At 42.6% G+C, this 25,951-nt stretch overlaps 1 protein-coding gene across 2 annotated transcripts in view; it reads right to left on the reverse strand.

Annotated features, from left to right (window-relative positions):
* The window catches only part of FAM189A1 (family with sequence similarity 189 member A1), a 431,966-nt gene that overhangs the window by 28,628 nt on the left and 377,387 nt on the right, over positions 1–25,951 (reverse strand). For both annotated transcript variants that reach the window (XM_019533445.1, XM_019533446.1), the window contains one exon: positions 18,483–18,590. In XM_019533445.1, the coding sequence (XP_019388990.1) occupies positions 18,483–18,590 (108 nt within the window). The remainder of the gene's footprint in view (positions 1–18,482; positions 18,591–25,951) is intronic.

Genomic DNA, 25,951 nt, shown 5'->3' on the forward strand with positions numbered 1-25,951 from the left:
CAAATGGAACCTGGCCTTTCTAACCCTGTTTTATATGTTCTGTGTGGAAAGCAGAACATCAACAACCCGTTAAAACACACAGAAGTATTCTTTGTCCTTTGGGTGAGTCTCTCTGACATATCACTTTTGAGCTAGGGACAGACATTACACATAAACTGGTTTAAGTGATCAGAAACTGGTTTAAACCTGTAACAGAACAGATGTTCAGTGCATGTAAACAGTTTGAAAATGGCTGAAACTGGTTTGAGATAAACCTGATTGAATATAGTATCAGACTTAACTGATTTGGCTCAAACCGGTTTATGCAATGTCTGTCCCAGATGCTTTGCTGGTTTAAAATAAGCCAGACCCCTCCAGCATCCTGGCATGCTCTCTGGGCTGGGCAGGGCTCTCTGTTCCACAGCAGGGCTGGATCCTCCCCTCTGCTGTCTGGCTGGAGCTCTGGCAGAGACTGCTCCCAGACTTCACCCTGCCCTACCTCCATCTCGCTGCTCAAGCAGGAATCCTCCCTTCCTCCTCACACAGCGCTTATGGTATGCAAGCTAATGCCAAGAGGTGTTTGTGTGCGTCTCCAGTTTCACTGGGATAGGCAGACAGAAAAGTGACTGCTTAGGGCTTTTTGGAGCTAATCATTAGGGCTATGTGAAGCTTCAGTAGCCGATTCAATTCAGAGAAGATTCAACCTGATTCGGCGGCTGAACCTCTGAATTTGAATCGAATCAGGAGACCAATTAAAAGGTCCAAATTGAATTGAAAGCCTCTGAATTGATTCAGAAAAGATTCAGCACTGCTTTGGAGATTTGGCCACAGACCAAACAGGCAGCAGCCCTCACCACACTGGACATAGCTGCCTCCAGCTGGTAAGTCTGTTGTGGTGGGCATAAAGGGGAGTGAAGGATCATGGGGAGGGGACAGATCAATGCTCCCACAGTGAGGGAGGGATTGGGGCTGGGATGAGCTGCCCAGCCAGGGTGTGGGGGGGTACAGGACTTGGGGAGTGGGGTGTGGGATGTGGACACAGCAGCACTGAGAGCGGGGGCTATGCCCTGCTCTACTTGCACAGCCTGGTCAAGGGGAGCATGATACAGGCACGGCTTGGTCTGGACAAAATGGGGAAAGAGGCAGCAGATCATAGCCCCCACTCTCAGTGCTGCTGCGCCCACATGCCGCGCCTCCCCCCAGTCCCCACCCCGGCTGGGCAGCTTCTCCCAGCCCCAATCCCTCCCTTGCTGTGGGAGCATTTATTTGCCCCACACACCACGCCCCTTCCCTCCCCCCTCTGTCTACCACAACAGACTTACCAGCTGGAGGCAGCTGTGTCCAGCGTGGTGAGGACTGCTGCCTGTTTCGACTATGGAAAATCTCCAAAGCGGTGCTGAATTTTCAGATGCTATTTGGCTGAATTGAATCACTGTGCCCCGGAAATGGCTGAATCTGAATCCAAAGTCAATACTTGCTGCTTTGCACAGGCCTACTAATCAACAGGTTAGTCGTTAAGCTGTTTAAGAAGAGTTTGAACTAATGAAGAGAGGCTATTGTTTTGCTGATGAGGTGATAAACACTGTTATCCACACCCTGCTGGCTTGTTTGCCTGTCAGTTTGCTGCAGACAGTATAAAGAAGCAGGAAGGGAGATTGAAAAGCTCTGTATCATCAACAGATGCATGCACTGCACTCTCCCCCCAGCTCCTCCTCCTTGCATCGGAATGCTAGCAGGGCCTGGGGGCTGGCAACACTCCTGCCCCTTGAGCAGCTAGCAGGGAAAAGCCTGGGATGATGCAGGCAGACCTCCCTAATCAGAGGTCCTACTAGGGCCTAGCCATGCGACCCCTCAGCTCAGCACTGTGGAAGGAAGGAAAGGCTGCTCTAGCACCTCCCGGCTTGTAGCCTGAGCCACTGCAGGCATGTGCCTGAATTTCTTCAGTCCAGCAAGAATGTCTGTCCAGTTACAAACCAGTTCAGCCTAGCTAGGTTAGACTACCCTACAAAGATTGAATCAATTCAGGCTCAGGTTTTTTGAATGTCTGTTCCCAGCCTTGTTGGTTTGGTAGATGACTGGGGCTTTAGCTCTTGCCTTTTGAAATTACTGAGCTGAGAAGTCATGCTGAAGGCACACTTCTGCCTTGTTTTGGAACAAGTGAACGCACCAGCTTATATTATTGTCTTGTTGCATTATTAAAATAAAAAACCCACCACTAATACATTTTAAATAAATAACATAACAGGAAATCAAGTCTTTATGTTTGGAAAATTCAACAAATAGAATGGCTTCCATTTTTTGTCTTTCAGAATTTGTAGCTTTGTCTGTCTAGGAAATTCAAGATCTAGTTGGAGATGGTCCTACTTTGAACAGGGGATTGGACTAGATGACCTCCTGAGGTCCCTTCCAACCCTTTCTATGATTCAGAGAAGGTTCAAAACCAATGGGAATTGTCCTCCTACCCAAAAGCACCTACCCAATTATTCTAAACCATAAATAGTCACAGGGAAAAAAGCTCATTAAACTAGTTTGAGTTTCCCCCCTGGGAAATATTATACAATGCAAAGGTGCCTCAAAACATAACAATAGGAGGAAAAACCATTCTTCCCTAAATTATATTCTTGATTCAAACTCTTGAATAAAAATCCTTATAAAGTTTCTAGAAGAGTAACAGTTTTCATTTTTTTAATTTAATTTGGAGCCACAGGGTGTTTATATACATTGTCAGGGGGTGGGGGATGATGCAGCTTTAACTAGAGCAGCTCCAAGAAAGGCTTTAAGTAAAGTGCCTGGAACACCTTGCGTATCAGCATCCCCATGGTTCAAAATGGCAGTGGGGGTGCTTTAGATAAAATGCTCCTCATGTCATTTTGATGCACAGGGACATTGATACATGAGATACGGGAGGCTGCTGGAATGCAATAATTGCCATGCTCCTACAGACTCTATTAATCGAATCTGCTCCAATGCATTGGAATTACAGTGCATCAGATCATCCCCTCTGCTCATGTATAGCCACCCACAGGCTTCCTGCAGTTAAGTTTTAAAAAGAATTAAACTGAACAGTATTCCAGGGAAGGTATAGCAATCCACACCCAAGAAGATATTTTTGAGCAGCAGAACTAGAGGCCTTGCTAGCATGCTGTGAATGTGGCTATCAATAGGCACTGGAATAGATGTAACAGTTCTGATACTCCATCTGGGTAAGCATTTTCCTTATCAAAACAGTTATGGTATCCTAACATTTCGGAGTAAATCAGCAGTGGAAAACAGCCCTGCTGCTTCCTTTCCAATAACAAAAATTACATATAATCTAAAATTCCCCCCAAGAAACATTGATCTTACTTTTAAAACAGGGAAAATGAGAAGGGGAGTTAATTAAAGGAGACAAATGATAACAAAGAGCTTTTACCATAGATAAGGTACCAATATTTAATTATATACAATTAAAATATTATATTTGAAACCCCCAAGAAATTACAGAAATTATTTACAGGGGCTGAAATTATTATAATGAACTTTCTATATGCTCCAAAGGCCTTATTTCAAAGCTGCACAGAGAACACATTAAACATGATATGGAAAGTAAATGTAATTACATAAAGATATGGAGAAAGACTAGATAAGAAAATTCCCTTAGAGCACATTCCCCCTATTTGGTTAAGACAGCTTCTTTTTCCAGATAGGTAGCAGTTAAAGTAATGTAAGCTGCTAATTAGTTGTCCTGGCATCCTCCCACTGAAACTAAATCTACTATGGTGATATAACAAACAGCAGAGGAATATATAGAGCAGAAAAAATACCTTTATTCATATTTGGTGAGAATGTTCCCAGCATGGAAATAACTGTCACATACTTTTAATATCATAAAGCATCTTAGGTTCTCAAATAAAATGACTGCTCATACTGCATCATGGTATCACAGCAACATAGTATGGTATAGCAGAATTTGGAAGATAGGTGATAATGGGCACACCTAAACAAGACGCTTTACTGCACCTTAGCCTGATTTATTGTGCAGTATGGGTGTGCATCTACATGTACACACTCTTACTGTGCAGTAAAAATGGCTAGTCACAACTAAATTTGATACTGCAGTTTATTAAAGTGCAGTAACACATGTGTAGACATGACCTAGCACTAACTTTAGTATCAGGTCTTTCCAGCCTTTAGGGGGCCAGCCTGAGCCCAGCCCCAAGGCTCCGGGCTGGGTGCCTCTGCTACGCTTCTCCTGTACCATGAGGAGTAGCCAGCCATGACACCACTGGCCACCAGAAGCGTCAGTTCCTCCCCAGGGAGGGTCCCTGGCCAGCCTGTGGCCCACCACACACCATGGGCTGAGAACACCAGGTGCAGTGGGACATTATTGCTGATGGGGAGGGCTTGTACCAAGCCACCAGCCTTGCCAGCCCCGAACATGCGGTAAGTCCCACACTAGGAGGAGGGCCCTCCCTGCTCCTGCTTCTGCCCCTGGTCCTAGCACCTGTCCCCCCTCCCCACCCACACTCCCACGCTCTGAGTTCTAACCCCCCAGCATGCAGAGAAGTGGGACACAGTTCAGAACCTTATTCAGCAGTGCCTGTGGCTCCTCAGCTGGGCCAAGAAAGGCATTGATACTGGTGGCAATGTCCTCATTAGCAGTTGGGACAGGGATGTGCAGTGCTGCTATAGGTAGCCCTCTAGGTGGCAGCAGAGGTTGCAGGGCAGCCCAGGCTCTTCCCCTGCAGCATCATAGCTCAGGGTCCCAAACCACATGTGCAGGTGTGCCCAGGGCACCAGGAAGATTAGCTTGGATTACCCCTCAGCCTGCACAAACACCTCTTTGTGCACCATCTGAGGCACATGCAGCAGGGCTATGCTTGGGGCACAGCAGTGCAGGGGGGGCAGCCCCAGGGCACCTACCCAGAGTGGCCCCCAGGGGCGAGGGTACAGGCATGGCCAGCCCCTCACCCCAGGTGGCCCTGAGCCCAGGTGCCATGGAATGGATGGATCCCATGCAGAGCAGTTGGCTTGCAGGCAGAGAGAGGGGGCAGTGGGGTTTGGAACTGAGGCAGCAGGTGCTGCCAGCAGCCTGGCCTGGCCTGCCCTGGGAAGGGGGTGGGGGAGGCAGGCTTCCTGCAGCCAGCACCCAGCAGCCTGCTGGTCCCAAGGGAACAAGTGGGGACAGGAGGCTTGGCCCAGGCCTGCCCAGCCAGACTTCCCATGCTCCGTGGGCAGCAGTACATGGCCGACCTCCAACCTGAGACCAGGTGGTAAACAGCCCCTAGAGCAGAACATCTTATCTCTGAAATGTTGCAAACTCTTACAAAAGGCTTCTGTCTCTTCCCAGGCAGATGTGCCAGCTTGTCAGCGGTGCACGCTAGATAGAAATATCCTGCTCCAGTGGCTGGTGGGTGGCAGAGGAGTGGGAGGTACAGGCGCAGGCCTGGCATGTGAAGGATATTCCCTGGGACACTGTCCAGGAGAAGGCATGGGACCAGGCGCAGTGGGGGTACTGGGTACAGATGGAGGCACTGGGGTAGGAGTGTGTTGAGCTGCTCCGGCAGCAGGTGGCCCTCCGGGACCGGGCAGTGGAGACCACAGACGCTGGACCCTGTTCACCCTCCTAGTCCCTGGTTGTTGCTTCCATGCCCCCCACTGCCCAGCCCCTGTGCATGGCTCCACAGGGCCCCTTGGTCCTACGTGCTACCCAGCAGCAGGCCCCATCCTGGCCATGGGAGAAGATTCTCTGGCACCTCCCTCCCACCAGAGCCTCTGGTTCAACCCCCACCCCGGGTTCCCCACCTGGGCCCAGCCCTGCCAATCATCCCGAGGCCATGTGCCCAGACACCAATAAGTGCCAGGCACGGCACTGCAGGGAGATGCTGTTCCTGGATTTGTGTAGGCAGAGGGGGAGCTGCTTGTCATTGAGGAGTGCTGTCTGGCATCACCCACGGACAAGCCCACCACCTGCTATTGTTGCCACAGCCCCCAGAGCTGTAGGGGAACTGGCCAAGGCTGGGGTTCTGGATGCCTGCTCCCAGGGTCTGCCTCCTAGGCAGCCCCACTCCACAGCATATCACTCTGGGACTCAGTGACTGAGACTGTTGTAAATAGTTTTCACTTTGGGAAGAGGGTTTTTTATTGTTGGTGGGTGAGGAGGGTGGTGGAAGGGCTCTGTGTTTTGGGGAAGGGCCTCTGTGAGTTGGGGAGGGAGTGGCAAGAGGGCCTCTATGTGTTGGGGTGTTGGCTTCTAAAGATGCCTGCCAAGTACCAGCAGCTAGGGCCAGAGACTGGAGCCCCCCTGGTGGTCACAGGGGCATACAGCAGGACTGGAGGAACTTGGCACTAGATTTAGTACCAAGTGTCTGCACATGTAGACACCTGCCAAAAATCACTTGCACCACATTAGCTTAATGCACAGTACATTTAGCTGTGACTAACTGCACATGTAGATCTGTGAATAATGTAATACCCCACCTAAGACTAGGGAATATTCTGGATTTTAGAAAAAGGGATAGGTATTTCTTATCTGTCTATAATTTCTAGAATATGTGAAAGATGAAACAAAAACCCAAAGCCCAAGAGAGCAAAAGAGCAGAGCAATGTTTGCTTTATGGAAATGCATTTACAATCTTTAGCATTAGTTCTAAAAATGTTACAAACTAATGAATGTTACATTTCTACTCCTGGATCACCTCTTATTCAAAAAATAAAAGCTATGTTTTAAAAAATGGGACAGCTGTTTTCCCTTTGAATCTACTCCAAGCCTGCAGGCAGGTAAGGCACAATGAGATCTAATGAGTGATCTGCACAATCCACTATCTTATCATTGAAGTGACAAACTTTTCAAAGACTTTTGATGGAAGAAGCAGGGGATTTAATGACAAAAAAAAAAAAACTTTAAAGAAAAGTGAGTTTCTTAACCACATTTTTGTCTGCTAATGTTGGTCCCTTAACATCAGAGGGCTAAAAAGTAAGAGAAAAATGTTGTATTCATGCCACAAAATGCTCGAACAACTTAGAACCTATTGCTGAAGGTCCTAAGTTTGCAGAGGTCTTTGTCTGAGTCTTCCTTTATGCCACTGCCAATTTACATTTCTTATTCTTCATAACAAATTTACCCTGGGCAGAGATGCTCTTTCAAAAAGAGCACTTCTGGTGAAAGGAGCACTTCTAATACTAGCTTCACTAATGCTCAACTTGGTGATACCTATAACTGATGCCACAAATAATCACAGTAAATTTTGTGCTGAATATGGCCACAAGCAATGTGTTCAGGACTACAGCTGATATTTATGCATTTTGGCCTTGCAGCCACTTAACGGCATGCCTTTTCAATGTCCGCTTATGTGAAATACTGGCAAAACAATTTCTCTCTGTTTTAATTTATGGCAGAGTTAAAAACACAGTCTATAATGAATTCTGATTGCTACCTTAAAAAAGAAGGGACAGATGTTATATTTCTCATAAAAATGGTGGGAAATTACTAACAAAACAAAGTAACAAACCAAATTTGCCTGTTTCCTGTATATAGTAGTCTGCAAAGCTTACTTTTGGTAGTGGTGGGAGCTAAATGTCTGTAGTTTAGGGTATGACTTAAGTACAGATTTTTAAAGAACTGCATAACTACAAAGCTACCATTTTGGAAGTTCTATAAGCATACCAGGACAGACCAAAGAGCTACCAAAAAACCCAGTGTGCCTTATATAGCTAGAATACTTGCTGTAACAGTGCCTTTGCTTATATATTCTTTTCCTCCTATTTCTAATTCAAAATATTGGGACTTCATTTACAGTTATAATACTGTATTTGCTTAGTGAAGCATTTTAAAATTTATGATTATGTAGAAACCTAACACTGTAAACACTAATCCATATAGCAGTTAACCTCTTCTTTATCATATGCACTTAAGAAATTGACTAGCATTAGGCCTCAGTGCACAATGTCACAAGTTCATTGCTATTCTATAAATGTTTAATTAGATATCTTTCTGAAAACTGTAACCTTTGTAAAAGGTTAGTAACTGCCTTGACAGCTTTAGCAGATTTATACTACTAGAGAGTGCTTGTGCAGTATATACAATTAAAAAGGGAATATTTTCTTAATCTAAGAAATGAAGCACTAAATATACACTACAGGCCCATAAGCAGGTTTCAAATGACATAACAGCAACACTAGCTAAATGTAGAGGTGACAATAAAATAGAATAGTTTTTTTAGAACAGAAAAATTATTATTTTTATATACTGGAACACACATTTAGCTGGTTTTAACCTGACATTTAGTGATCAACACAAAGGAAATTCTGACTTCTTTTTTTCTGTTTTTGTTCTTCACGTAAGAAGAGAACTTTCTTAAAAACTTTGTGTTTTAAAAGGACGTGCTAGCAATCTTTTATTCAACAGCAGGCAATGCACTTTACAAATGGCCCCATGTAATTACCCAAACCATACTGTGTAGTGGTATTAATTTGTCTATCAGGACAACATTGTCACCTATGACGGAATGAAGTAAATGTTTAATTAATATCCAACAATACTACACAGCATTCCAGAATGACACATGAAGAAAAATGACTTATCTAATGGAGACCAGAAATTAAAATAGCACAGTTAACAAAATAACAATTTAGCTAGAGAAGTGGGAATTGATATGCCAGCAGCTATCACACTTCTAGGAGCCAACACAATAAAAAGAAGCAGCATAAAAACAGAATTTAATATAGTCTTAATTTATTAGCTGTATTAAGGTTCCTAGATGCCCACATGTCAAATTAAAATGTGATATAAACTAGCCATAAGGATCAAATGTGGAACATCTTTGCATCAGGTTTGCCATTTTATCATGTGATAAATTTCTTGCATGTGTGGCACATTTCTAATTACTGCATGATGTATACATTGATCATGTGACAAATATAATGTCTGCCAAAAGCTTAAGTAGCTGGTACCAAGTCACTTTCTATTGTAACTTCTCCTAAGGGCTAAGTACAGACAGGCAAAAAGGCCAAGGCTGAATTGATTTAATCTTTGCCAGTTGGTCTGAGCGAGAGGTGGCCAAACTGCAGCTCAGGAGCCACATGTGGCTTGCCAGCACTGTATATGCGGCTCACCAAAAAATTGCCTGAAGCCCAACCACTTCTCCTGGGGCTGCCAGCTTAGGCTCTGCGCTCTTGGGGTGGGGACTGCAACTGTGCTGCTTGTCCTGGGGCACGCTCTCTGTGGGGACGTTGGAGTTCCCTGCACCCCCCGCTCCACTCTGATTCGCTCAGCACCCCTCCTTCCTCTGCTCTTGAACTTCCGTGGAAAATTAGATGTGGCTCCCAGGGTAACTTTGGCCACCCCGATCTAAGTTGTGTAGATTGAACCAATAAGCTAGTAAACAGACATTCACTTGTGTTTCTGGAAATGCAGTGGCCCAGGCCAGAATCTGGGGGGCGCTAGAGCACACCTAACTGCTGGGCTGTAGCAGACAGCTTGGGCCAAAGCTAGCCCACCTTCCTGCAAGGTGGGGTTTGAAGGGGAGGTGCAAAGCATCCTGGGATGCTAGGGGACTGTGAGTTAACTTGAATCTGGAGGGGATCTGGGATGGAAATTCAATAAACTGATTTAACCTACATCAGATAAGTCTGATACTACATCCATCCAGGTTTATCTTAAACTGGTTTCAGCCATTTTGAAAGCAGTTTATGTGCACTGAACCAGGTTAAACCAGTTTCCAATCAATTCTACCGGTTTGTGTGTAACTTTTGTCCTTAGCCAAAGAGTGTAAGCGCTGCTCTCAGAAACATTCACAGAAATCCTGAAAAATGTGGTGAAGGAGTAAAATCTGGATTTACGCTACCATAACTGACAGCATCAGTTTCTTTTAACAACATTTTTTTAAGTTAATTTACACTTAAAGTTTGGTAAGTTAAATAATAGCACTATTATGCAAAATAGCCAAGAATATTACAATTAAAACACTTAAGTAATATGTCATTTTAAATTAGGTAACAAATATTTTGTTTTCGTTACAATTCAGACATTGTTCTAATAATTCAGAGAATTACTGCTTTAATCCAACAACAACCTTACCTGATTCACAAGACACACTTACAAACTATTTCATTATAAGAAGAACAAATTACGTACTTTGAATCAAAAACATAGAGGCATGAGGGTTATATATGTGAATCTGGAAGTGCCTAAGAACCCTAGAATTCCAGTAGGGTACTGGTTCAAGACTGGCACACAGGACAGTGTTTCAACAATGGGCATATCTACACATTCATTAATTCACCTTAGATACTGGACATTTAGTTTATTATTTGCTTAATAAAGTACTAACTAAATGCACAACAGCTAGAATTACTGTGCAGTAGCACTGGTGCACAGTTATTTTTTGACACTTATTGTGCATTAGCCTAATAACAGTGCACAGTAGGCTATTAGCACTTTTTAACCTCCGTGCTACTGTGTAGTGTTATTAAGCTAATGCACACTAAGTGTCTCGTGTAGATGGACCCACTGGCTATTGCAGAACCTTGCTTTCTTTGCACATCTCTTTAAGCACCGAACAAAAGCTATGCTGTACCTTGTATTTCCAGAAGTTAATGGAGTTTTGCCATTAACAAGAGGTACAGGCTCATAGCTTAGCCTGGTGTGACTGCACTATATAAACTTGAATGCAACAGAACATTAAGAATTTGTTAAACGATTTGCCACGTTCAGTTAGGTAATGCAGAGTCTGCTAAACTAAGTTAACCTAATGAGATGCACACTGAATTATCATTATAGCTGATGAAAACAACAATTAAATGCTACAGATTGTGTATGTCATCATTAACTTGCTTTACAAAATAACATGCTTTAGATATCATGTGAGCTAACAGGATGAACTGTTAATAATAGTGGTGGTGATAAAGGGTGAATGCACACTGATTGATATTGTTAGTACTTATATGAGAGAGAATATATTGATGTACTTGGACTTGAAGAAAGTCTGGAGTGGATGCAACTCGTACTTCAGTATGGTTACAAACCAATGTTATTTTGCTAAAACCATCATGCTTAATTCTACAAGATAATCACATGGATTTATGCAGTAGTCACCCATCAGTCAAGATGAGAATTCAAATCTGCCTTAAGCCACAAAGTAAAGTTATTTGCTGGTAGCTATTTCAGCCAGGTCATTAACAGATGTTTTGTCAAATTACAAAAATTTTGTATAATTTAATGTGATTTATACTCTGTGTACAGCAGAGGCTTGTACATACCTATTTTGATGAGCCCCATCCTTGGATGCAATCTTACTATGTGCAGCATGCAGAAAGGCACTGAAGTGTAAATTTAACCTAAAACTAGGTTATATAAAATTGCTGTTGGAAGGAACCAAAGAGTGGATTCTGAGGACCACTTCACAATGAATTCGCCTTTAACCAATAGAGGCAGATTAGGTATTTTTCTGTTTCTAATTACGTGACAAAAATGTTTTAGTAGCCGATTCAAATGATACTAATTAAAGGCCAAGTGAGTGTTCATAACATGGATCACCATAAACCTATCTTGGCTGGTTAAGTTTGATGAGGAAGAGCTGTACAGATGGGATAAAATATGAAGATGGGATAATGGGTTTCTAGGAGGAGCATGGCATTCAGCTCAAATTAGCATTACTTTCCCATCATCTAGAACAGTGGCGTTTAACCTTTGGGTGTTGTGGACTGGACAAGTGGCACTGAACACCAGGACTGTGCCTGTACACTAGATAAGGGCCTGTACACCAGGACTGGGCTCCAGACCACCTCCCTTAGCCCCACTCTGTCAATTGGATTGGGGCCCCGTGCTGCTCCTCTCAGTTTCACCTTCTTCAGCTTAGCACTGGCAGTTTGGGAGCCCTGTACCACCTCCCTGGGGCCCACACTACCTCTAGTCAGCCTCTGTGTGCCTGCGTCAGGTCTGGGCTGCCTGCCATTAGCCCATTTCGTGTGTTATCTGTCCCGCAGGGCTCCCTACAGGTCCAGAAATTTGGCAGCAGGGGGCAGTAATTGTTGCTACCACTCCCAAGCTGCCAAATTCTAAGACCCAAGGGGACCGCCAGATGACACACTCCACGGGCTGGATCTGGCCCAGGGGCCAGAGACTAGGCACCATCTGATCCAGAACCAGCATCACCACTATGAAATTCGATACTAAAACAAGAGGCACATGTCAGGGATTTACTACTACACTAGTGGTTTTCTGTAGAATTATTTCTTCTCTTCAGAGTAAACTAGACAATAACAGTGAGCATGACAATACTATCCTCTCTTTAGTCCTGGACACCACAACGTTTTTTCTACTCCTTGTTTGTAAATGTTGATCCCTACCTCATTCTACTGTCACTGAACCTTGCAGCACTTTACCACAAATAACTTGGCAAGCTGAAAACTGCTCCTTTGCAGCCTGCTATTGGACAGGAGAGGAAGAGGAAAGGAGAGGAGACAGAAAAAACATGTGCACTTGCTAAATGAGCCATGCTATAGGAGAAGAAATCAAGAAAAAATATTTTTCCATGTCCAGGTGGAAAAACTAAAGCCAGAGTGGCTAATTTGTTCCATATGCTGTACCTGCAGGTTTCCAGCAGCTGAAATACAGAAATCAGACAGAAACTGCTTTTTCTTGCTGTCTGCTGTTGTCTTTTCTTTCTCCTTGCATGCATTTTATTAAATAGGATTGGGTTTTAACAAAACAATGCAAACCTGCCACTGAATATTTATTCACTCTTCTTCAAAAAAGGACATTTGGTACCATGGGAAAAAACCTAAGCAAGTGTTTCCTCTTAAAAAGACTTGATAAAATATGCCCACGGAGTGGAGAGGAAGGGCAATTTTTAAAAAAGGATAATATTTTCCCCTTTTTTTGTAAGTAGCAAATGCTAAATGTAATTTTTGGTTTCAGGTATGTAGAAAGTAAACATAGGAACAAAATTCCATCCCAAGATATGGTATTTGCCAATGCAAAAATAAAAAATAATGGAACTTAGAATTACAATATGCTTAAACCCCCCCCCCCCCACAAAACACAATCTTCCCAGCAGATCTGCAAGTCAGAATTGAACAAGATTAGCAAAGTTGTGTCCGGGACTCTCGGCAAAAGATCTATGTGGTCTATCTCCATATGTTGTTGGTGCTATTCATCCTTTATTAGCTACACAAGTACTACTTATTTTGAGAGACAATAGTTGATATATTAATAAGTGATAAGACAGCAACAGTTAAGAGTACTCAGCACAACTCATCTGCCAGGATATAATGGAATAAGAAGTCTGAGAGGGTGCTGGGGGGTTTCTAAAACTTCCTACAACATTAATTTATTTATACAGAGTATGAAAATCATGAAAACAACAAATAATATATACAGTTCTACCTGGAATATGCAAATCTTATTTATCTGAAAATTCCCTGGTATTTTAGATAAGGCCCAGTCTTCTGATGTCTATTAATTATACTGAGAACTCTCTACACTACCCAGTGTCTCTCCCCACCACAGCCTTTGGTAAATCAAGACTGCTCTTTGGTATTATCCCACTAGGAAGATATTTTATCAAGTCTTTGATACACTTGTACCAAAATACACAGCAAACTTGTACCAGAATACAGAGCAAACTTTGAAGAGGATCCTTTTTTGTGAACTTGAATTTAGGCAAACAATAGGTGACTGAATACCTTTCACTGAACTGTATCAAGAGAATGTCTGTGACATTTCAGAACTGAATACATTTTATATATAATAAGAATAAAATTATAATCTAAATGTATAATTCTAAGACCAAGCATTACAGACCATACACGGTATGCTGTGGAGTCCAGTCAAAGAACATTTCTTTAACCTTTTGTACTGGGCTAAATCCCTGCATACTGCTCTGAAAATGTAGGAAGTCGGCATTCTTCTGTGCTTTAATGCAGCTGTCAGGTACTAAGCCAAACAATATACAAAAGCAAACAGCAGATTATGTTATAAGTAGGCCAGCTTACTTCTTCAAATTGTATTTGATTCATAAACCAAAGTGAAACAACAAAACACATTGGTTTTCTTGGTCCAAAATGTTGGGCCTAATTTTGCTTACTTTATCATCATCAGTGGTCTATTATTACTAAACAGAACATTTTATTTAGAAGCTGCTGTCTGTTTCATTCAAAAAAATTCAGCTGCATTCCTAACTCAAACAACTTCACACACATCTCAACTACATTTCCTATGCATGTTCCATGAAGCTGCTTCATTCAAAGATTAGCATAGCTCTTGAAAAGAGCAATTACCATACAGTAGAAGGATCTGAAGGAGCTCTTTTGTTTATGTTGTGGGGAAGCTGGTGGATTTGAAATCAGTTTATTTACTAGCCAGGTAACAGCCAGCACTGAAAATTGAGCCACTGGCCTCCTAACTGGTCAGTGATACAACAGCAGCAGGCACCCCAGTCAGATTGAAGGCAGCCACCAGCAGTATTTTTAAAAATCTTTATTTTTTTCCAGATTGAATCCTAATTAAGGGCCAGATTTGTTATATTTACTTCTGGGGAATTATTTGCTATTTGTGCTGTGATAGCCACAAGAAAGAATTGGTCCCTATTACACTAGCCAGTGTCCATATGCATAATGAAAGGATAATTGATCCCTGAAGGTTTCAGTGCAGTTTCTTCCAAAGCAAGATACTGATCAACTGGGAAAATGCTGGCAAAAATTGGACTTAAGAAATATTAATTTGGAGAGAGGAGTTTTTATCGGGACTATGAATGCTAATAATGGATTGCTGATTAGAATTATACAAATATATATTTTGATACATTTCTTACTGGGATGCAATAGCACTGAATGGACTAGCAGTGCTGGCATAAGTGACATTATCATAAATTAACGTATATTTAAATGGGGGTTAGGAAAAATAATTAGCATCCTTTGATGAATGCTAACATAGAATGCAAACAAATCATGGACTGTGTCAGGTGAGCTGAATTGAAAAAGGCCGTCAAGAAAACCAATGGAGATGATGTGAGACTAAAATAGAGATTAAAAATTCTAGGAAAGGATTATTACTATACATTTTGTCAGGCTTTTGATTTCACATGTTTATTCTCTCCACCCTATTGTTCTCTTATGTCGGGGTGTTAAACTCATCCAACCCTGCGGGCCAGGTGAGTGCTGCTGGGCTGGTCTGTGGGCCAGACCAGAACTGATCTTGGAACAACCTCCCCATGCCACTTGCTTGGCACACGGCCAGTCCAGCCCCATGCACCATGTGCCGCATGCACCAGCCTTGGGGCTCACTCTGCATGTGGCCCCTGGGACCAGCATAGGGGTTTGTGCTGGCCATACCATGCTGGGGTATGTGCTACAGGCACTGCACATGGCACAGGTGGTTCAGGATGTAGGCTGTATGTGGTATCTCAGGCCAACGCCCTATGCTGCTTGCAAGTGCATGGAGCTTGGGCTGGCACTTTCCAGTGAATGCAGGCTGGATCATATGGCTCCCCAGCCTGGATTTGGTCTGTTGGCTATATGTTTGACACCCCTGGTCCAGGAAATAATAAAAAGGAGTTTCTCTAAGGATCATAAATGGAAAAATGATTATTTATGCGCCTATTGATGAAGTCTGTAGAGTTGCCAGTTCAGTTTCGTACCTCTAGGTACAGATGGCAGACAAGTTTATTAGGATTCAAAATCTGGTATATTTTAGACTTGGAATTTGAAGAAAGGGGTTGCTGAAATAAAATTAGAACACCTATTTTTAAGACTTGAAAGTATTTTTCTTTAAACTTTTCTAAGTCCACTAGATTTAGAAAACTTTTCTACATCCATATTTAACCTGATGTAGGTACAAGTATATGTACAATTACTAGACAACTCCAATCTAACGCATTTTAACTACAAGATCAATACATCAGATGTACATAATACATGCAATAAAACACAGCAAGTTTCTATATATGAATCTCTGCAATTACTGTGGGAAGATGCCACAAGGAAAAGGGACACATCAAGAATAGCTATAGAGTTCCTTGTGATTACAATGCATGTAAGTTCAACATTTGTATAAGCAAAACTGGATAGAAATGAATACTGCAATCTGTTTAAACGATGCCATGAGGGCAAAAGTGAGGCACTGGTTCTTATGAAGTTTTCACCCAGCTAACTTTCTGGGCCAGAAGACAATTAGGCTTGGTACAGACATTCAAAAAGCCTGAAGCAGAATCAATCTAAATTATGAAGTTTTCTGTAAGTGGCATAGTTCAGATCACACAATTGCTCTTTGGAGGGGTGGGTGGCCAAGCGGGCGAATATTAGACTGGGTTCCTCCATTTTTAAATCAGACTATGAGGGTGCCTATACATGTGCAGAGAGGTTGCTCCAATGTGTTGTAATTACAATGCATTGGAGCAGACTTGATTAAGTGAGTCTTCTGGAGTGTGGTAATTACTGCATTCCAGCAGACTCCAGTGTTATGTATATCAGTGTCCTCATGTTGAAAAATGGCGGCGGGATGCTTTAATTAAAGCTTGTTTGACAAGTTTTAGTTAAAGTGCCCTGGGCACCATTTTTCAGTGTGGGGACACTGACATACAAGATGCTCCAGGTGCTTTAATTAGAGCAGCTCTCAGAGCCACTCTAATCAAAGAGCCCTCTCCCTCCCCACAGCATGTCTATAAACGCCCTGAGTGCTGAACTTTTGTTCTGTTATGCATATATACTGCTTTCCGATTGCTTATACTGGTAAAAGTGTGCCTGTACCTGGCCTAAATGAGCACACAGAATCACAGAGGAGATAAACTGGTTGAGCTGTACAGTCTACTTTCCACCAGGATAGGATTGTTCCCTAGAGCTTCATTACCAAAGGTTTCAAACAAATACATCTTATTGGCATAGGAGGAAACTAACTGGTTCACTGTAGAGTAGCAGCAGAGTGTGGAATGAAAATGTGCTAAAATATTTAAAACATTTTACCCACCAAAGCCAACAGGTAGGAGAAGTAAAGGGGCAAGAAGAATTGTGGACTTGCAAGCAAGAGAGTAGGAAATGAATTGGACTCCTGAACCTAAAAACAAGGAAGGGAAATGCTGTTTATGGAACACGAGGGTGATGAGCATGAAAGAAGGAGAAAATGCTGGGGGCTAGATTTATTTTATGTAATAAATAAATAAATAACAAGGGACATGTAAGGGCATGGGAGGAAAATGATACAGTATGGCTAGGAAACAGAGAGCTGGAAGAGCCAAACCAGAAAAAAGTGTAGAACATAGAAATGGGTCTGAATGGAGAAAGAGAAAGAACATAAGGAACAAGAGAAAAAAGAAAATGGATGAAAGGAATAATTACAATATTGAAGATAAATCTTTATTTCCTATTCAAGTTCATCATTTTTTGCATGTGCCTGCCAGAAAATGGGGGAACAATGAGAAAAGGGAAGTATTGATTGCAGTTCAGAGAGCAGGGAGATGAATAATTTTCAAGCTGATCATAGCTTGGAGAAAGAGAGAGACAAACACTTCAATAGTTTATTTGGTTCACTGTCATCTGTATGGTTTTGTTACCATTAAAAATGCTGCTATAATATAAATCAATCAAGGGTTAATTCACTGCATATTCATGACTACACCCTGGGTGTCTGACATTATTGTAACACTAGGCAGACTGCTCTTATCATGTGAGATCATTAGGGCTCACCTTGTCATTACTGCAAGGTGAAAAAACTCCTTTGTGATCAGTATCTTTGGTATCAGGCACCTTGTGGCTAAGTTCATTTATGAAATAAAATTTAAAAAAAAAAATCAAGAGAGCCTATGGCTTTGCACCAAGTGCACAATGGAACAGAAATCTTCTTTTGATTAATGTTTTAAACACAATGGGCCATCTCTCAATGCTGTTTATGATATCCAAGAGGGTTACAGAAGTGGTACTGTGCAGATGTATGCACACAACTGTGGTGGGAATAGTCATTTGATAAATTGCTTTTACAGTGCACCTTTGATCCACACCTGTGCTAAACTTACTTAATGATGTCTAAGGACCTTCTACAGAAAATAACTAAGTCTGTAACCAAGTACTGATACATTTAGCTGTAAAGGTAGTTCATTTCCCCAAATCATACTTGGTTAACTCGGCAATTATGCCAGCTGAGGATATTTTGTACCAGCCAGAAGCCTAATCTGGAATGTAATTGTTTTCCAGTAACCAGTTCAGTTTGTATTTCATTTACAGCGTAAAAAGGACTTTCTAACTATTCACAAATAATTTGTTGAGCCAGTTCATTTTCCAAATTCAGTACTGCATCAGAGTGAAAGGCTCTAGATACAGCTATTGTAAGTTGTAACCAATTACATGCACTTCCGTACACAGTCCTGATAAACTCTATTACATAAACTTTTAAACTGCATCAACCATTTTTAATAGTGCATTACAAACACATATATTTTAGGCATAGCCCATGTGGATAAACAACAGATATGTGCATGTGGGATACACATACAGAGGGAAAAAAAATATAACTATTGTCATTGGACTGCTCTTACCATTTGCAGAACATCAGAAGAAACCATCTGCATGCAGCACATGGCTGTTGCCAGGGCACAGACAATGGTGGAGATGATATTGAGAGCACACACACTGAACAACAGATCCTGTGAAAAGACATGAGACAGAATGTCACTTGTTATCTTGCTGATACAGATGACAGGATTGCAAATATTTTTAGCAGGTTTGATAATAAACACTGTCAATTGTTATCAGTGTGATATGTTCTTAATTAGCTGGTATAATTCACTAGGCATGTATCACTTTATCTTAACCCAAACAAGACACATATGCAGAAACAAAAAGCAAAACTGTTACTATATAAAATACTAAGGCCGCTTGTACATATGACAGGGGTTTGGTCCCCTAAATTGAAACTGTGGTTTTTAATTGTGGTGATTAAAAAAACACTCTTTAAATTTAGGGGCTTCCATCACTGTTATGGTGAGGGGCCTGATTCATTTTTTTTCCCCCTGCAGAGCCTACCCGTGTCTCCTGCAGCAGGGCATGAGCTGCGAGTGGGCTGAGCGGCCCCTGAGCTGTGGAGGGCCCCAGTCCTTCGTTCTGAGGCAGCAGCACCCCTTGGGGCCACCTGGGTGGGCTGGTAGTGGGCAGGAGCTGCTCCAGCTCAGGGAGCAGCTGGGACCTATTCCCTGCGCCTGTACACTGGAACCCCGCCGGGCACAGCTCTCTGCATGGGCGCTGTGAAGAGTTGGATCTGAAGAGTGCTGCCTGTGAGTTGGGGCAGCACCCCACCTGGGTGGCTCCAGGGGGTGCCACCATGGCAGAGGGAAGGACCAGGCCCCCCAAGAAGCTCAGGGGCTGCACAGCACAGTGGCAGCTTGCACAGGCAGGCTTCAGTGAGGTGGGGGGAAAAAGTGGTGAGGGGCCTAATCTTTTCTTTTTTCCCCGTGAAGCTTACCTGCCTCTCCCACAGCTGCGGTGTAAACTGCTGGGTGCCCTGGACCTTCAGCTGGGCTATCCCGTGGGTGGGGGGCCCTGAACTGCAGGGTGCCCTGGACCTCCACTCCACAGTGGTGGTGCCCCTTAGGGCCACCTGGGCAAGTGGCTAGCAGGTGGGTGCTGCCCCAGCTCACAGGTATTCCCCATCCCAATCCAACTGTTCCCTGAGCTGGGGTAGCACCCTCCTGCTAGCCGCCTGCCTAAGTGGCCTCAGGGGCACCACCACCATAAAGGGGGGAACTGGGGCCCTCTGCAGCTCAGGGGCCACTTGGACCACTGGCAGCTCATCCCCCACTGCAGGAGACATGGGCAGGCTCCATGGAGGGGAAAAAAGAATCGGGCCTCTCACTACTCCTGCCTTCAGCCTGCCTTTCCCGCGGCAGGGGGGGTAGGGGGGCAAGCTGTCATAAGCTACAGCGTTACACATAGCTACTTTGCAAACTAAACTACATGCAGCTATGGTTTAGTTTACAATGTAGCCACCTTATTTAAATCATCAACCCTCCATGCGTACAGTGTGACACAATTAAACCAAAAAAAATAGGCAATTTTTGTCATGTGTTACAAGTGCCCTAAGATCTCAAATTCCCTACTTGACCGGTAAAAAAAATTTACTGCTGTTTTTTTGTCAGATTTAGCATTCAAGTGATAGCTATTACCAGAAACAGAATATGAGTCAGCCTCCTAATTTTAAAAAATATCTTAGTAAATTTTACTGCTTTAAATATTCTAAACCTTTATATTAGGATTCTAGCTGCTGTGAAGAGTTCAACCAAAAATTTATTTCAGGAGCTTTTACAGTTGGAATATTTCTGCCATAAACACTGAACCTATAGAAATGACAAGAGATCAAGAAGCCCAGCTATGTCTGTTACCTTTTAAATTAGTGACTGTACACTGCTAAATTCTGAAATCTAAATTTGAAAAAATAACCTCACTAGCCAATTTAAAGAAAGGTAGAAGTGAACAAAACTTTAATCAAATTTACAGATTTTGATATTTTAATTTCAATTTTACCAAAAATTTGCAATTTAAAAAATGTATCAATCCCTTCCAACCCTATGCTTTACATTTATTGTTAATACCAACAGATAAAGATAGGAATTTTGTATTCATCAACACAAAGTTTAAAAAGGTGCTATACTTTATGCACATTTAGTAAGTGTGCAGCTGTAGCCCTGCTGATGCGCTTAGAGGGGTTTCATTGCTGGAAGCTTGGTGATATTTTTAAAAGGCTGAATATCCAGGGGAGGTTCAAGTGGTTCACAGAGGATATATAAAATAAAGCCCTGTTAATAAGCAGGGAGCAACAGAACTTAGTGAATGAAGAACATTCTGCCTAATCAAAAATTTAAAAGATATATTTCAGTCCCTTCCAATTGCTAATATAAAGCCCGTGCTGTAAAATCAATGGACTGCTCTCCATTCCCCAGAAGAAAAAGAAGTAGTAGGAAGTCACAAATTGCATCTGCTATCTTATTTGCATGGTCCCAAAAGTGACCTGAATTGGAAAAAGAAACCTGTCAGCCTATGCTGTCCTAAGTGCAAGTACAAAGTCTAGCAATTGGGTCAGCAGGCTCTGGTCAAAAGAGAATGCATCAAGCTAGATGTGCTGCTGGTATTTTATTCAGTGGTTTATTGGCTTCTCAGCCAACAGACGGATGGGAATATTCAAGGGAATAATTCATAGTTTCATAGTTTCATAGTAGCTAGAGTTGGAAGGGACCTAGGTAGATCATCTAGTCCGACCCCCTGCCTTGGCAGGAAAGAGCACCGGGGTCAGATGACCCCGGCAAGGTGCTCATCTAACTTCCTTTTAAAAATCCCCAGGCTAGGAGCCTGCACCACTTCCCCTGGAAGCTGGTTCCAAGCTCTAGCCGCCCTGACTGTGAAGTAGCGCCTCCTAATATCTAATCTAAACTTACCCTCCGCCAGCTTGTGACCGTTATTCCTGGTCACTCCTGGCAGCGCACAGGGGAACAGGGACTCCCCCAATACCTGCTGATCCCCCCTGACCAGTTTGTAGCAGGCCACAAGGTCCCCCCTTAACCTTCTCTTGTGGAGGCTAAACAGGTTCAGGTCCCGTAGCCTCTCCTCATAAGGCCTGCCCTGCTGACCCCTGATCATACGAGTGGCCCTCCTCTGAGCTCTTTCCATATCATAGATTCATAGATTGTCAGGTGACCCCAGCGAGGTGACTGTCCAGTCTCCTCTTAAAGATTTCCAAGGTAGGTAACTGCATCACCTCTGGAAGGAGTTTATTGCACAGTCTGGACACCCTGACTGTGAAGAAGTTTTTCCTAGAGTTAACCCTGAACAGTCTTCCAGGAGTTTGTGGCCATTACTCCTGGTTTTTCCCCCAAGGGTGCCCTGGTGAACAGTTCTTCACTGAGCCCCTGATGTATTCCCCTGATATAGCAGTAAGCTGCTATCAAGTCCCCTCTCAGCCTTCTCTTTTTTAGGCTGAAGAGGCCCAAAAATGAATGCTGAGTCAAGCAGAAGAAGACTGAATCATTGAACACATAATGATCATGACGCCAGAATTCAAACAAAGTACTATATGTACTATATAAGACTATAGTAATCCCAACTCTTCTCTATGGCTGTGAAGTTTGGGTGACCTATAGGGACCCATGTGAAAAGTCTGAAATGCCATCACCAGTGCTATCTCTAGAAGATCCTTGGCAAAAAGTAGGAGGATTGTCACACAAATTGTCAGAAACACTAACACCACTAGTAAGGAAAGGTTGATTATTCAACATCATCTGTGGTGGACAGGGCATTGTGTATGCATGCCTAATGTATGTTTACCAAAACAACTGTTATACTCCACACTCAGCCAAGGATAAAGGACAAGTGGGGGCCAGAGGAAATGCTTGAAGGACACCCTGAAGATGAACATTAAGAAGTGTGGCATTGATACCACAAATCTGGAAAAACTAGCCTGGGACAGGACTATATGGTGATGCCCTGTGAGAGAAGGTACATCTTACTTTAAGGAAAACCATCTCGCTCTGAAGAAAAAAAATGGCAGAAACATAAGAAAAGAAAACAAGACCAAGAAATCCGTGGTTGATCCCCCCTTTAACCACCACTTGTGGGGTTTGCCAGAGAGTCTGCAGCTCTCAGATTGACTTTCTGCCACCGCCACTGTTTCAGGAACTCCTGCTGGTAAACAAAATCATATGTCCAGTTACAGGCACCTAGTGCAATACTGGGGGATGTAAATGCTGCCAGCTAATTCCCATGGACCTGGGAGCCACTGTGGTTCTGCAGGGTCTTGGAGAACTTCTGGAACAAATACAAATTAAACAATGAGAACCCAGAGACCCTGAAAAACCATCGGAAAATCCAGGAGACTGTTAGGGCAAGAGAAGACTGTCATTCATGGATGTAATCCCTGGCAACAACTGCCAACCCACGTGGGAATGTATTTTCCACAAGGACATGCAGAAGGAACACAGGAGCTTGAATTGGCAGGTAGTCCACTGGGCACTGCAACACAGAGGACAGAGAGGCTCACTGACCTGCCCCAGGAAACATGCTGGTGGAAGAAGAAAAGAATTGACCACCTTCTCTGGGGCTTCACATATGTCAGGGAGGTGTGGAGAAAAGTAGCCATACTCCTCATGATGTTGACAGGGGTCAAGACCAGAGAGGCGGTGCTGTTCAGACATCTGACCCAGCAAGAGACCCCAAGAGCCCACTTTGACCAGTTCATCTCCTGCTTCAGGAACACCTTGTGGAAGACCAGAAACCTGTTCATGTGCAGGCACATGGAACTCGCAGTTGAGGACTGTGTCAAAATGGTAGTAAGTGAGCAAGTGTACTACATGAAGATGAGAGAAGACAATGGGGATAGTGGAGGACAGATGGAAGAGCAGAGACTGGCACAGACTATTCAGGGACAAGATCCCCAGAGAAGATGACTATGATGATGATGACAACAATAATGGCAACAAAGCAAGGATGAGCGACCAGGATGATGAAGAAGAGGAAGATGATGAAGACAACTTAGATTAAGGACTGGGGAAAAAAAGAAGTGTGATGGGTGAGGAGGGGGCTTTGCATGATTGTAATGATTAAAGGAGATAGTGATGGGCATGTGGGCGCACGGGCACATGGGAGTGTGGAGCAGTTATTATAACAGGGATGATGATGGTGTGTTTTGGACTGCCAAGTGATCCATATGAGTCAGGTGGCAGGTTCGTAGAGGCACAGGGAGGTGTGTGTGTGTGTGTGTGTGTGTGATCCATATGAGTCAGGTGGCAGGTTCGTAGAGGCACAGGGAGGTGTGTGTGTGTGTGTGTGTGTGTGTGTGTGTGTGTGTGTGTGTGTGTGTGTGTGTGTGTGTGTGTGTGTGTGTTTTAAAAATTTAAAAACTGTACTACATACCAGCTGGTGCCAAACTGCTGCTCAAAAGTGTATTTATGGAGTACCTGTGCTAAAACTTGCAGCAGCTTCAAAAAAGGTAACATACATCAATTCTGGATAATCTAAGTGCATGGGTACTCTGGAAATTGCTACAGCCATGTTTAATTTCAAGATTATTGTCTTCAATTTTGCTTCCACGTCCATGTGCTCAGCGAGAGCAGAACCTGACAGTAAGTAGAGGGGGAAGGGGCTGCTGGGGAAAAAGGTGCAAGGAAACAGAGCAAAGAGCTACCTGACCCCCCAGGATTTATTTTTTCTGCTACAGCAGTGGGAAGGAGACAACAAATGCATATATTTTCCATATAATCTAATTATTGGTAGTTATCTTACAATCATGATCATCTTCTATTTGAGTAAATAAGTATGGCAATATAAAACAGGCAAACCACGTAGAAAAGTACCCGTAAAGATCATCTACTTGTTTTGTTAATCTAGTCACTATTTACTTTTATATTCAACAGTAGATTTTTTTTCCTTGTAGCTTCCCTTGAACATCTTTCACAAGTCAAATCTTCTTGGATCCCATTCATCAACAATGGAATTTTAAAGGAGCACTGCAGAAAACCCCACTTTAAAAGAACATTGAGTTTCCACTACACTGCTTGTAGCTTTTGTCTTAGTAAGATTTTTTCCTTCAAGTGATCAGTGGGAATCAAGCAGATTGGTTTGGTTTTCTTTAAGTGCATATTTCTTAGTAAGAAATTTCAAAGAGGTGGTCAGAGAAATATATGCACTGCCTGAAGGCTCGCAAATCCCATTATGTCTGGATGTATGACACTTGAATCCCACTCTATTTTTCTAACACTGTTTTTATATATACCCATTACACTGGATGTTGGTATGTGGTATATGCTACAAGAAGGGATTTGTGATATGCTTCAAAGCAAAGCTGAAAAGCCCCAATCAAAAGAATAACTTTTGAAGAGTACTGACCCATTAATGGCTTACTGCATTATACAACCTTCCTTGCAACAGTTTCAGTGCTACTTTCTCATCTCATTCCACCCAGCACAGGTAAAAAAGTATTTAACTTCTGATCATAAACAATGATAAATGTCAAGCTTTTGGAGGTAAATATTGCTGAAATGTATTCATATACACTCTACATATGAGATGTACACCACCTTATAAATAGGAAGATTTATGTACATACAATTAAACACTGTTACTGTCATTTCTAAAGTTAAATGACTTGAGACAGATCTGAGAAGTGGTCTGTAAATTTAAGGGCATATTTTTCACTTCTATCAACCTGCAATTTTTAATCACCAGTGAATTTTACACTGTGAGTGAAATAAGCATGAGACTCTTGCTTTCAGCAAAACATTTAATTACACAGAGCGAAATAAAGTGAAATAATTATTTGTGTAAAGCATTCCATAAATCAAAGTGTGTCACATTATAACACTGCACTTGAAAAAGGAAAGGCTTCTTTACACATCATGACTTCTTTCTACTTTAGTTTTAGACATAAAGCATAGCAACCTTTGTTTTCCTTTGTGTCAGCTGTTCTCAAGTGCTTGGTTTTGTTGCACACAGCTGTACTCTACATGGCTCACCATGGTATCTGGTTATTCAGATTTCTCTTTCTAATCTCAACAATGCTCTCACCTACGCACTTCGATAGCTTAGGCAGTATGACTTTTTAAGGGACATACACATCAGCATTATTCAAAAAGTACATTCAAATAACATTCAAAATACAAGATGCAAAACGTAATGAATATAATGAATCACTAGTCTCCTGGCTGGGAATTTTGCGTAATGAAGTTTAAATGATCTGACTATAGTGGTATTAACTCAATGCATCCAATACATTACTCAAGCAGACAGCAGAGCTGAAGCACACACATTGCCTTTTATTTATCTGCTAGCCGATAAGGAGAGAAATCAAACTATCATCACTGTTATTAATGAAGAAAAAGCTGCAAAGTGAATCTTATTCTTCCACATACTTAACTGTGTTTCTGGAGATTATAGGAGCAGGTTGTGTTAACTCTCAGGCAAATTTACAGTTAGTTTATGTTAAACAATGATCACTTTGGAGATGAGACGGAATGAAGCACAGCAA

Source organism: Crocodylus porosus, unplaced genomic scaffold, assembly GCF_001723895.1.
Source record: "Crocodylus porosus isolate Cpor-Errol unplaced genomic scaffold, CroPor_comp1, whole genome shotgun sequence".
Taxonomy (NCBI): Eukaryota; Metazoa; Chordata; order Crocodylia; family Crocodylidae; genus Crocodylus; species Crocodylus porosus.